This window comes from Gallus gallus, chromosome 5 (genome assembly GCF_016699485.2).
Source record: "Gallus gallus isolate bGalGal1 chromosome 5, bGalGal1.mat.broiler.GRCg7b, whole genome shotgun sequence".
NCBI lineage: Eukaryota > Metazoa > Chordata > Aves > Galliformes > Phasianidae > Gallus > Gallus gallus.
The window spans coordinates 24,035,432-24,048,877 of record NC_052536.1 but is presented as its reverse complement, the minus strand read 5'-3'; the positions used below and the strand labels follow the sequence as shown (position 1 = coordinate 24,048,877).

Below are 13,446 nucleotides of genomic sequence, written 5' to 3'. Positions count from 1 at the left end.
ATATCCCAAATTTCATGTAAAATAAAGGTCCTGGTGGGCAGAATGAGCTTATGTTTGAATAGCTTCAAGTTCTTCCTTTAGAATTGGGCACACATGACTAGGAAGTTGCTTCATATGTAGCTGTTGTTGGATGCAGGTGGATGGCATTACATGAAAAATTTTTCCTTGTTAAAGTATCCAATCCCACTGAAATGTAATGCTTTACTTTATGCTATGTATGTATGGCTGTTTTGCTCCTGCAGGTGTACTTCAGCTGTAGAGAACAAAGGAGCAGACGCAGGAACAGTGCATGGCAGCCTGGGCTGTTCTCCATGTGCTTCCCTAGAGAAGGAGCTCAGAGCCTTGAATAGCTTAAACATGAACTCCTTCCCAGGTAAAGTCTATGTTAGTTGTAGTGACAGAAAGACTGGTGTGATGGGAAGATGTTACAAAGTGTAATGGCAAAAGGATCAGTGTGGTGGGAAGATGTTACAAAGGAAGGGAAAAGATTGCTTGCCTGTCTCTGAGGATCTAGCTTAGCAGAGGAAACTCCCCAGGGGATGGATCTCCAGAAAGAGCCTTCCACAGTGGCAGTCAGCTATTAGATAAGGTTCAAGGGAGTTGCAGCCAGGCTCCACCCCTTCTCGTTGCACAGCTGAATTGCCTTCACCTGTGCTTCTAGGGCTGAGTGGGTCTTCAGGTGCTCAATCAGTGGTTTAGGCTGTGACTCAACAGTTCCCATACACAGTCAAGTAGTGTAGTTGGTTTGTGTTAGCCAGTATCTTCCCTAGAAGCTGCAGTTTCTTGGCTTGCCTGTTATCTGGGCAGGCTGTGCTCCGCAAGAACAATGGTAATGGACAGACAGGCACAGAGCTTGTTATCTGCAGACATGTTTTTTGCCTGCAGATATGTACATGACATCAAAAGAACTGCTTTCAAGAATGTTTATCCTGTGGTTCACATCAACAGTAAAAGTGGCAGAGTAACATAATTGATCTTTTGGATAAGTCAGAGTGCTTCAGTTGGTAAACATTCGTCTTTGGTGATTGTTTAATCTTAGTCTTGTCCCTGAAATGTATGTGGCATGACAAGTAAATGAAAACTCATTAAGGCTAATGCTCTTTGGTATTGTGCTGGCTGTTATGCTTGAAAGGTGCTTGCGGTGAATTGGTTGAGTGATTCCTGCTCTATGTACAACCACAGGTATAGATCTAAGAAGTAGTAGGCTCACTGTTCTTATAGAGCCTTGACAAGCACTCATTGCTTGTGTAGGCTAAAAGAAGGTTACCTGTACTTACCTTGGAAGTGGGGGGAGAAAATGGGCAAGGTTGACATGCTTTTAAAATTTTGCCTTATCTTTGAAATTGAATGATATCTCAGTTCAGAACAGTGTCTCTGTGCTGCTGTGGGTGTGTGAAGGGGGGAAGGGAGAATTTTTGAAAGCCTTTCTTTAGCTGTTTATGAGCTATTGTTAGGCAGGTGTTCAAAAATGCTGAAATCTGTCTTAGATTCTGTTAGTGCTCTTAGTCATTTACCTGTTGGTGTTCTGTGGTATCCTTGTTCTGTCACTGTTACAAGCTTTCACCTTCCCTGGAATGCCTGGGAATTAGGGCTGCTCTAACAGATATAATTTCATTAATTGAAATCTTTTTCCTTTGTGTATCATAAAGGCAAAAAAAAATACCCACTGCAACTTTTGAGTATCGTTTTTTCCATGGAAAAGTAAGAATTTAGATTCATGCTGAAGACTGTGCGCATCTGAAGCGAACAGTTCAGTAATCTGAAGCTGTGGATTCCCCATCCCTTGAGGTTTTTGAGGCCAAGTTGGATGGGGCTTTTAGCAACCCAGTCTAGTGGAAGGTGACTGCCTCCCGCAGGGGGATTGGAACTGGATGAGCTTTAGGATCCTTTCCAAACCAAACTGTTCTGTGATCTGTAATTCTTATTCTATGGTCTGTTTGTGTGTATTCGGGAAGTAGAGAGATAAGAGCTGAATTGCTGAACTAGAGTGACATTATAACTAAAATATATACCATCCGTAAGAGTTTGTTCAAGCAAAAAAAAAACCATCTTTTTTTAAAATTTCATTTTAGGGAAGGAGGAAGAAGAGAAAGTAGAGTATACAGTTATTGATTGTTTCCAGGAGAAATTTGGCCCAGCAGTGAGTATTAACTGAAGCTTTCATGCGGTGTATATGACTTTAAAGCCTCCCTGTTCTAATTGTCAGTACAGAATTGTGAGCATTGCTATGTGGGGTCGTAGACTGGAAATCATTTCTGCAGGCTGTAGTGAAATTTGAGTTTTAAGTAGTAACTGGCTTCTTTAAGTTGAGTAGAAATGGTATCCTTGGTGGTGTTAAGGTATATTTAAGTTGTACACACATGCATGGAAAGAGTTTGCAGCAGATATCATTGCTTGTTGGTTATGGTTTTCAGAATCTGCATCAGCTGTGAACTGAGGTGAAGGGTCAGTATTGCTACTTAATGAACAATTACTTAAAAAGGTAACAGTACCAGGATTTGTTGGTGTTTGGAGAGGGAATTGGCACTGCTGTTATGGGCATTTGGCACTTCAGGATGCCTGGACCTTGGCTTTTTTTCTTCAAATCGTATGTAACATCAGTGAATTTGGTAGGAAGGCTTTGCTTCAGAACTAATGATAGACTTATTAAACCTAATAGTGTTTTTAAGTCTGAATTAGATCAGCAATGCCATATGTCCTTGATGCCATTTTGTCTTGCAGCTAAATCAGCTGAGGTTTGGGTATTACTTATGATATGTATAGTGCACATTTGGATAAAATAGCCCTTTTACCACAGGGGAAGGTTTCCCTGACTGCAGAGGAATCTAATTTTTGCTTGAAAGGAAGCTGGCTTTTTTCTGCTGCTTTTTATTGCATGTGCAGTATGGGTTAGTTTATCTTAATTGTCTGGGAACTTGTAGTGTCTGTGAGAGTAACAGTTTCATTTTTTATACCTTAGAAGATAAGTTATCCTTTTTATCCAAAAGGAATACCTCCTTTGTGATCCTGAGGAAGTTCCTACAACCTACTTGAGAGAATTTCTTAACAGGAGCTGAGGAGAGTCTATATTCTTTAGTTAATCCATGATCTCTTAAATCTATCATTGTTTCTACTTCTGTAGTGCCATGTCTCTAACTGGGCTGATACAGTCTGTTTCTCTTGGATCCCTGTATACTTGAGTTTTGTTGTTTGTGATTTATATTTACATTTATTAAATTTGGGTCATGGCCAGAAAAATCCCACCTTACTATTGGTCTCACTGCCTATTAGTCTCTGGCACTATTTACTTAGGCCTGTTTTTCAATAGGTGCTGCACCTGAAACAACAAGATGTTATCAGTGTTGTTGGAGAAGGTGTTAATTTGTGTCCTCATGGAAAACTCTCATGGCTTCAGGTAAGAAGCAGATGTTTTCAAACAAGTGCCCTTACATAGTAGCAAAACTGGGAAACATTTTGGGGTTGGTCATTGTTTAAGACTTGCATAACTGTTTTAGTGAAGGGATGTGAATTTTTCTTCCAGACAAATTAAGTGTTTTATGGAAGACCTGTTGCAGAAACAATTATGCCACTGTAAGGCAATCTAATAAGTAATCTATATTTAATATAGAGTAGTTTTTATATATTGCATAAATTATAAGATTTATTAAATATAAATAATGTAGCATATCTTTGACATTTGCTTGTAAAAACAATATAACTTACTTGACTTGCCATCTATATTTACTTGAATAGAGGTAGAGGTATTACAATAGTACAACTGTTGTCTATTAAATAGCTACACGGCCCACCTAATCGTAATGCTAATATAACTGGATTAGATGGAAGGATTAAAATCTATCTGAAGATAAAATATCTTGGTTGATGTGTTATAAATATTTGAAGAGATGGAAAGGAGTATTGTTCAATATGCTCAAAAGTGCCTTGGTTTATTTTTAAATAGGCTTAGGACTGAGCATGTTTAATCCAAAGCAAAAACTTGTGTGGGAGTTTTGTACTTCAAACTTGCAGAAGTGTCCACCTGCTATGGCATGGCTTAGTGGATGAATTTATCAGCTGTTGTTCAGACATGAGTTTGTGCATAGGCCATAAAACTTAAACTATTTCTATCTGGAATGATGTGGTGGAAAATTATGTCCTTTATTTTTTTGTAGCAGTTTCTGAAAACAAAAGGGATGTCATGACTGAGAATTTTGCTTGATGGTGTCAACTGTTATGTCACCATAATAGCTGTAGGAATTTGTTTGGAGTACTTCAGCTAGAGTTTACTTCTGATATGTCTCAAAATGCTGGCTTAAAATGTGTATAGTAGACTACTGTATCATTCTTTCTAGCTTCTGCATTTCTGCATGGCTGAAAAAAGGAGGACTTTCTCATACATTAGCATTAAGGAAACTGAGCCTGCTCCCCTTAACATAAGCCTTTACGTGACAGATTGTATTGTATGTAACAGTGCACTTTCTCCTGCCTTCAAATCCATTGTTCTTTTGTTCCTCACTCATCTTGCCACCTCAATTTGTTGTAGATAGCAACAAAAAGCCATGTTTTTCTATTTGATATCTTCCTTCTGGGACCTCAAGCTTTCAGAAATGGATTACAAGCTGTGCTAGAAGATAAAAACATTTTGAAGGTAAGGGTGGAGGGGGGGTGTATATATGTGTGTCCTGATCACCAGAAAAGTTGTGGTTGTGCACATACTTGTCTGACAGCTCTTTCTTGCTGCAGGTCATGCATGACTGCCGTTGGATCTCAGATTGCCTCTTTCACCAGTACAGCGTACTTCTTGACAATGTCTTTGACACACAGGTACCCTTCAGATATTGTGGTTGGGAACAGACAAGATGTTGCAGTCTGTTCCTGCTCTTATTGGAAAGAGCAAAATGAATAAAACCAGGATTGGAAACAAGCAAACAACATTCCATGCAGTTACTGCTGTTGGCTGTTGATTGCTTTGCTTTGGGTTAACAGATAGTGGTCATAACATATGAATACCTTCCATCACAGGTTGCTGATGTTCTGCAGTTCTCAGTGGCAACGGGTGGCTTCTTTCCACACCGCACTTGCACGTTACAGGAGTGTCTGATGCAGCACTTGAGGATACCTTCCAAATGGAAAACCCTCATGAAGTGCAAGCAGCAAATGGCTTTGGTGGGTGATTTAGTGAGGCACCTTCTGAAAACTGACTTGTGAGCTGTGCTTTGCCCCTTTACAGACTTTTAGTTTTTAGTAGCGTGGCACTGTTTAGTGGTTGGATTGCTGTAGTTGAGGTCACTTGTAATAGTCATTTAGGAGACAGTTGCAAGCTTCAACTGCAGTATTTCTAGTATTGCTAGTATTTCCCAATAGTTCATTTGAAACTGAAGTATTGAAGAAAAACAACTTGTGCAATAGAGATTGTTTAACTTGTAAGAATAGTCAAGTATAATATGATACCCAGAACAATTCTGAAACCTTGTCCAATGACAAATTGGTTAAAATGAATCCTGAGTCAAGTAGGGAAAGAGGAAACTTCATGCTGGTGCTACTAGTGTGGAAAAATTAGTGTAGTGGTTCAGTGGTATTTGCCATGTGTTTGGAATTCTACCTAGTTTCAGGCAGATAGACAAGAGAGAACCTAGTGTTAAATACTGGAACAGATGTATGCTTTTTCCTCTTGCTGTTTTTAAGCAGTTCCACCTCCCAAACCTCCTCATCTCTGATATCTGCAGGGTTGTATGTAGATGGCCTTAGAAGCTCCAAGCATTCAGTAGCACTAAAGTAGATAGCAGGACCTGGAGATTCAACAGCAGAGGAATGTGATGAAAAGCTTTGTTATAATTCTTACTACTTAAGTAACTTCTTGTTTGCATTGGGATGCACAGGAGAATCCTGATACGTGGTTCTTGAGACCCCTTCCAGCTTCTCTGCTTCAAGTACTTGCTCTGAAGGCTATGTGCCTTCTGTTACTGCACTCATCTCTAATGGATAACTTCATGGCGGACCTCACAGCTGTGGTACATGCTTACTTAAATACTTCACAGAACAGATCTGAAGATCACCTTGGGAGCATGGAGGTAGGAATGTCCTTGTTTCTCAGTTCAGTGAGATGATCTAAGGCTTATATGGATAAACACTGGAAGACCTAACTGAAGCCTTTTCATCTTCTGCAGATGTACACCCTGCTTTATGCCACATCTTGCTTTTGGTGCTTGGTAGCAGAAGTGATGGTGTCTACATCTATCTAGCTGCATTTCAAGTCAGTCTGTTAGCATAAATCCACCATAAGTTTGTATTGCAGATAGTGGGCTACAACCCTTAAGGCACAGGCATATATGCATTCTGTTCAATCTAGTCTGACACAGAACTTCTGGGCTCAGTGGATGGTGGGTGGGTGTAAACATGAAAAGAGTCTGGCAGCTGTGAATTGGTGTTATCTGGAGTTGACAGTTGCTTTATTTTGGTAGGAGACATTACTCCCCAAGACTTGTTCTATTTTTCTCCAGTCATGTCATCATTACTTTTGAGTTATTTTGAATGTACTTGTTGTTTTTGAGAAATGTTGTCTTTTGTTGCCCAAGACTTGTATTTCTTCCTGATTTCTGCTCTGAGTTATCTAAAAATAAAATTAGATAACATTTCTCGTTGTTAGTTATGTAGATCAAGTACTATTGTCTCATAAATACACTTCCAGGTATCTTGGAGTGGCTTTTGTGTGGTGGTGGACTCTTCTGTAGCTCCTTGGTCATCTTTAAAAGGGGAGAGGTATGAGATTTTTTTGGCTAAGGAACTTGACTTTCTTTGCTAGTGGAAAGATCAGTCCTGTGCAAACAAAATAGACAGCTGTATTGGTGTGGTCTTTTTCAGTGTCTTTATTGAAGAAATCATAGCAGGGATTGCAGTGGCTATGAAAGAGATTGCTGCTGTTGAAATAAAGAAAAAGGTAAATGGTCAGACATCCTCATTCATCATGACAGAGCAGAACTAATTTGTGGTTAGGTCATGTCACTACCTCATTTTTGCAGTTGGAAGTATTTTGTGATATTTATTAGGAAAACTGGGTGCAGATCTGTCTTAAAGAATGAAATTATTTCTTTTCTTGGCGAAACAAAGCATTCAATCCTGGACTTGAATCCTTTGGGTACTATATAAAGGCTCTGAACAGTAAATCCAATTATTAAGGATGCAGTAGGAGATGAATTTACATAACCACAAGAGGTCACAGTTGCTTCACAGGTAGATCTGAAAACATAAACGTACTTGCTTTTTTTTAGTTTTTAATAACAGGAGTTTGTTTCATGGAGGCAGGGGGGGAAGCTTCACATCTGGATTTCCAGTGTAAATGCATACAAAAGTAGGAGGGATACAAGGGGGAAAAAAGCAATCTTTAAAAAGTGAAATGAGGATAAAATAGTCCTTAGCACTGGGTTGTTTGGAGAATTTTTAAATGGTATCTGAAATCAATTCTTTTGTAAATCCACTTACTCCATAAGTTTAGACAAGGAATTAATTTGATCCTGAGCACTTCAAATGGTGTTTTGAAGACCTATTTAATAGCACATTGGAGAAGAACCTTGTAGAATAGACAGTAAAAGGAGCCATTTTCACCATCATTTCACTATTAATCATTTTGTTTCTGTATCTTGTAAGGTAATCACACAAACAAAACTTATATAATCAAATAGCTTTTTTTCTTGTATATATTTAAAACCCAAGCAAATCTCCTTGGTTTAGTTAGATGTATTCTTTTTTGTTGTTCTGGCTTTATGATTTTTCTTATTGGTATTCCATATCCTCACATTGTGTAGTGCACTGGGAGTCTCAGAAGAGAGGTACTACAGCTCCCAGAAAAGTTTGCTGTTCTGTTTCTGTGTTCTTGTTGGTGGGAAAGACGAAACTGACTGGAAGTCACGGGACTGACTCTTCCTTTGATCCCTGGTGGATCAGAGTACGAACCTCATTTTTTTCAGAGGCTCATTTATTTGATTTAGTAGCATCAATCCCAGTAGCTTGTATTTCTGCTATTATAATTAGCAAACTTTCCTTCTCAGATTGTTGCCACTGTTTTTTTCTTTCCCTCTTTGCTCCTTTTCCCTTTCCTCCCCCCAACCTCTTCGGGCTAGTAGACCTGCTGTCCCCCTCTCACAGACACAGATCTAGATATAACTGTGTCAAACATTGAACTTCAGCCTGTACTAGCATTGTAGCATCCTGCTGATCTCTCCTGGGTCACTGCCAGAATCCAGAAATTCATCATGCCAACAACTATAGTGTATTACAACAGTATCAGGATATACTTGGTGAAAAAGATGCTTTGGCTTTCCAGTCTGAGGTTGCCTGTAAATTGAATGATACTGAATAACAATCAATGTTGAACAATAACTACTTGGGTCAGTTAGCAACTTGTCTGATTGGGGGATTCTGTCTCTGGGAGCATACTGAACATGCCTTCTGTTGTTCCTAATCTTGGAAATAGCAGGAAGAAGTGAGTGTGCCTCCTCATGGAGGAAAGCCAAGCCTGCGCAGTTGCCTTTGTGAGTTACTTCATCTAGTAAGAGGTGAGGAAAGATGAGTGTGAATAAGGCTGAATATAATTACCTTCCCCATTCTTTGGGCCTCTGTATGCCAAGTCTCTATAGTCAGTTTTCCAGGGAAATCTCTTCAGTGAGAAGTTCCTGTGTACCCTAATAGGCCCCAGTAGTGGCAGAATACAGGAAGCACTTTCCAGCTACATGCAGAACTCCTGCCAGTTCAAAACATCCTGGGGGCTTTGGGATATACTCAAGAGTGCTTGTTTTCAGACTTAGGCATAACTGCAGGTACCAGTGCCTAATTTTGCCTTGTTTGTTGAAAATTCATGACTGCTAGTGAGTGAGCTGGTTTTGTTGCAGCTTATTTCACCAGAAGCTGGTACTTTCCTTACTGTAAAGTTTTTGTGAAGAACTGGATGAGAACAAAGTCCTAGATTATCAGAAGCTGTAGGTAATCTGGTACAAATAAAAATGGATCAGTGATATTTTATAGCTTTTGCAGCAATAAACCTGGATAAGCAGAACAAGTAGCAGTTACGTACTTTGTGCAAGTAGTATGTAAATGAATCTTTGACACAGATTGTAAATTTCATGAGAAATTACAGCTGTCACCAGTGATAGTGCTGGTTTCAATTGAGGTTTCATCCATATTTTCTTCCCCTTGTTTTTTTTTTTAAATGTTTTGCTGGAAATGGCAAAGAACCAAAGTATTTCTGGGCAATCTTTCTGGCAAGACTTCCTTCCACCTTGCTTCTGGATGGCTGAGTGCAGTCTTCTGTCATTTGATAGCTGTTTCAGCAGTAACAGAAGATGCACTGAGTAGCTGGCCTGTGAACTCCAACACCAGGTTGGGGGAGATGTACTGTAAAGGTGACATGATGCAAATCCATGAACAAGAGCTTCTTTTGGGGAAGAGTTACAGAAAAGATAAGTGTGAAGCATTCTGTCAGCAGTTGTTAGCAACAGGAAAGCATTTCCAGTGACCACAGCTGCCAAAAAAATGATAACGTAGCACTCTTGTTGATATAGTACTGGGAGAAGAGAATGGCTGTGGGCCAAATGAAAAGGAAAGGCATCTCTCTGATCTTCAGTTTTAGATATTCCTGTATGTTGATGCTTTCTGTGGTTTTGTGTGTCACCACCTGCGGGGAGAATTTGAATCTTCGGAGTAGTGGACCTTTCCTCCTAAGCACCTAATGTTCTACCCTCAAAACAGCTGTGAAACAGTAAATTCTGACCTCCAGTACTTCATTATCAAAGTCCTCAGCTGCATTCTTCTACATCTTTCTCAAAGTGATAATCTGCCATCACCATTAAGTGAGAATTCAGCCTGGACTTCCCAACCTGAAGATTTATGCTGTTTCTTGTATTTTTCAGTGTGACTTTCGGCCAGGAGTAATTGTTCTCCTTGTGGATGCAGGCATGAAGTTATGGGCTACTATGTCTATGTAGCTCTGTGTCTAGAAAAGAGCTAGGAAAGAAGCAATATTAAATTTTTTCTCCTTATAGATGTGTTTTGTGTGATTGGGTGCTTTGAAATACCGCTGTGTTCTGATGTGTAGGACTTAAATTCAAAGAAAGAAATACTGCCTGGGAACCAGTGTTGAGAAGCAAATACACACAAAGTGCAGTGTTTCGAGTGGTAACAGTTTACAAGGAGAGCTTTGGAGCCATAGAGTTTTTGCTCACCACCATTATCCCTGTGCAGCAGAAATTAATTCCCTATGCACTTCAGGTAAGGCTGCAGTAGATAGGATGCGGTGCAGTATATAGTACCAGATGCATGTTCGTGGCAGGTGATGGCAGAAAGATCTATTCTCTTTGTAAATAAAATTGTATGCTTGAACAATAAGTCTTCCTAATTGGCATGTGAGTGGGGGCCCCACATGTTGATCTTGTAAAGGGAATTTTCATGCGGCTTGGCCTTAAGTGATTGAGGGCATAGGTTACCTCTGACTGTAGGATAGATGCTGCAGCATGCAGGAAGCTGGGTATAAATTCAATTGGGTAAACAGACTGTGAGTGGGGCTTCCAAGTAAGTGTTCTGCTATTTTTTTTCTGTACTATTTGGCTGTCCTCTGCATCTGTGCAAGCTTCTAGATGCAGGTTTTGAGAGGCATACCTTCCCTTTACAAAAGCTATGATAACGCTTTATTGGCGTATCCTATCTGTGTATTTGTTCATTCTGCACTTAGTCTTTCTGCCAGTGAGCTCACAGGGGCATCTCATTTAGCAACATGTAGCTTCCTGTATCTTCCTATGGACCTTCTTTAAATATTTACCATCTTCCCATCTCTGAGTATCAGGGCAAGTTTTAAGCAAGTTGCTACAGTTGCTTGTTCAGCTATTTCATCTTCAGGAATCTTAGGTGACATGCACCTTGCTGTTTGTGTTTATCAAGTGTTGGTACAAATATTTATACCATGCTCTGAAACACTGTAGATAAGTGGTTTTGGTGTTGGAATTGCTATGTATTTCAATATTAAACAAAGGAGGGGAAAAAATGTTGCATTTGTTCCCCTGCTATTTTTGTGTCCTGGCTGTTGCTTTGCCCAGTAGTATGGCTGATGGTTTATGTGCTTCTGGAGGTTTAAAGAAAGTTTTAAAAATGCATTTTCTTACGCTTGTGCTAAATAATTATTTTTCTTCTAGCCTGCCTTTTGTTTGCTCTGCGACTTCATCCTTATTTTCTTCATTTTTATGCAGCAACTCTACTGAAGGGTGGTTGCTGAATAGTCTCTGTTGCCCATCTCTGCAGTCCTCTGTTTCCTTTTGCTTTCCATCATATTTTGCTTTTAAGTAACGTTTACTCTGTGCTCCCTGTATGTTATCTTGAAGCTGTCTCTATGCTAGCATAGGATTGAATTTGTTTGGCTGCCTTTTCCTACTTGTTAGCAAGCATTCTTATTTATACGTAATTTCCCTTTATAAGGATGAGAGCAATGGCAAATTTTTTTGATGTTTCTACAAACACAGTGAGCATTGCAATCCTTGTTAAATAGCAGTTCCTTGAACGTAATGTTTTGAATGGTGTTTCATGAAGTGCTCAGAACCATGTCAAGAAGTGCATTTCCTTTCATGAACTTCCTAGGCAGCTGTTCCATTGATTTACAAACTACTGACTACTATTCTACATGAGGCTTGTTTGTTTGTTTAGGATAGAAATACTATGATTTGGAGAAAAGCCAGGAGAGGTGCCTTTGCAGTGACTCCTGCAAGGAAACATGAACTGATTGTAAGTCTTTTGGGGCTTTATAACTTAGTAGTACAGAAGATCTCTGGAGAAATCTTAATCCCATACACAAAATATCACTTAAATCCTGAAGATCTGCATAATAAAGGCATAAACAGTAAAGTAGGTCTAACATTTTTCCCTTTAGGCTGCCTTTGAGAGAGAGGATGGAGTCTTTCCCCCCTCCTTCCCCCTGAGATAGTGTTTGTATAAGCAGGTAGTTAATTCATGCTGTGGATGTAATAAGAAATGATTGTTCTGTTTCATTGCCGAATCACAGAGGAAGCTTTTATCTGGTACCAATGAAAGTAGAGCATGTGTATGCATATGTATTGTTTCTATTTCTTTTCTTTTTTCCTTATCAGCCTAATTGCACAGAGCTGCCAAAGGAGCTGCGTCAGCTGGCAGACATCCAGAAGCTGCGAAGGGAGAAAGCAGTGAAGGAGTACAGAATAAACGAGGATGGTCTTTTGATCAGACCAGTCGTAGAATTAAATGACAGAAATCCACAGAAGGATGAAACCCTCTGAAATGACAGGGACTGTCTTCCCCCAGATGAAGCAGTGTGTCAAACTACATCCTTCAACGGTCAGGATCTACTTCATCAGTGAATGGAAGAAAATCACAAACAAGTGTCAAGTCTGTAGGAGAACCTCAGACCAACAGACAGGTTGGCTGTAAAAATCTTCAGTGCAGGTAACCTGATAAGTTTGTTATGTATGTGAGGACATAAGATGGAGCTATTCCTCATGCAGAAGCACCAAACAAAAATTCCTTCTTTACAAGGACAGGTGAGCAGACTGTTGAAGGGAAATGTTGATGGTCTCTCTAATCCAAATTTCTGTCTTCTTAAGATGTATTGAGATCTTTTTTTTTTTCCCATGAGCTGTTTTGGCTATTGACTTTTTCTTTTAATTTATTTTATCAGACTATTATCAGACTATTGTCTTAAACTGAAATGGTGCTTTTGTTGTTTTCAACTGTTGCAGGTATGTAAAACTCTCACTCAAACCAAATATGTGAAGGGGGGAACTTGTAAGATGCCTGTTTGAGATAAGAAGGGGTTTGCTTGGAAAAGTTCTGTTCTTTAAAAAAAAAAAAAAGTTCTGGCCAGCCCATGTGGGCTTGGTTTATAGATAAGTACAGCTATGCCAAGAGACAAGTCTTGAATAGGAGAGGTCAGGAGATCACACCCTACTGAACAGCAGTGCTGGCAAAAACAGCAGAGGTGTACAGATTAAAAAAAGGCTCTTTTCTGCCAAGACAGAATTACTGCATGCTAACTGGCAAACACAGCATTCTGCTTAGAAAGTTACAACCCACCTCTGTCAGCACTACTGTGTTGTACTGTTACTGTCTTATCTATACGAGTAATGTGTGTATGCCAAAAAGCATCTGTTCTAAAAGTAAGGGAAAGCAGTTAAATTAGTGTAAACTCTGTCTAGCATTTTCCCCAAGAAAGATAGGCAAAATTAATTTCCAGTGTACTTTGTCTGTTATTCGTTAAAATACTAGACCACAAGTAATTAAATAAGGTTTTTGAAACTCCAGATATATTTATATCTGGAACTGGCAGAAAAAAGTTGGAAGGTTTGATCTTTCATAGTGCACTTTTTGTATTTTTCTCATCTTTAGCAGTATTCTGTAGTTGAAGTGCATAGTTCTTTTATCTTGGGTCACTGTAGAAAAATAAAACAGGTTTGAAATGTT

At 39.4% G+C, this 13,446-nt stretch overlaps 1 protein-coding gene across 9 annotated transcripts in view; it reads left to right on the top strand.

Annotated features, from left to right (window-relative positions):
* The window catches only part of EXD1 (exonuclease 3'-5' domain containing 1), a 17,045-nt gene extending 3,599 nt beyond the window's left edge, over positions 1-13,446 (top strand). For 3 of the 9 annotated variants that reach the window (XM_040701140.2, XM_040701139.2, XM_040701138.2), the window contains 9 exons: positions 243-373; positions 2,073-2,140; positions 3,308-3,394; positions 4,523-4,627; positions 4,723-4,803; positions 5,002-5,145; positions 5,859-6,050; positions 11,662-11,739; positions 12,102-13,446. In XM_040701140.2, coding sequence (XP_040557074.1) covers positions 243-373; positions 2,073-2,140; positions 3,308-3,394; positions 4,523-4,627; positions 4,723-4,803; positions 5,002-5,145; positions 5,859-6,050; positions 11,662-11,739; positions 12,102-12,266 — 1,051 coding nt within the window. In that variant the 3' untranslated portion in view covers positions 12,267-13,446. The remainder of the gene's footprint in view (positions 1-242; positions 374-2,072; positions 2,141-3,307; positions 3,395-4,522; positions 4,628-4,722; positions 4,804-5,001; positions 5,146-5,858; positions 6,051-11,661; positions 11,740-12,101) is intronic. The other 6 variants (XM_040701141.2, XM_046941915.1, NM_001389533.2 and 3 more) reach the window with 4 other exon arrangements.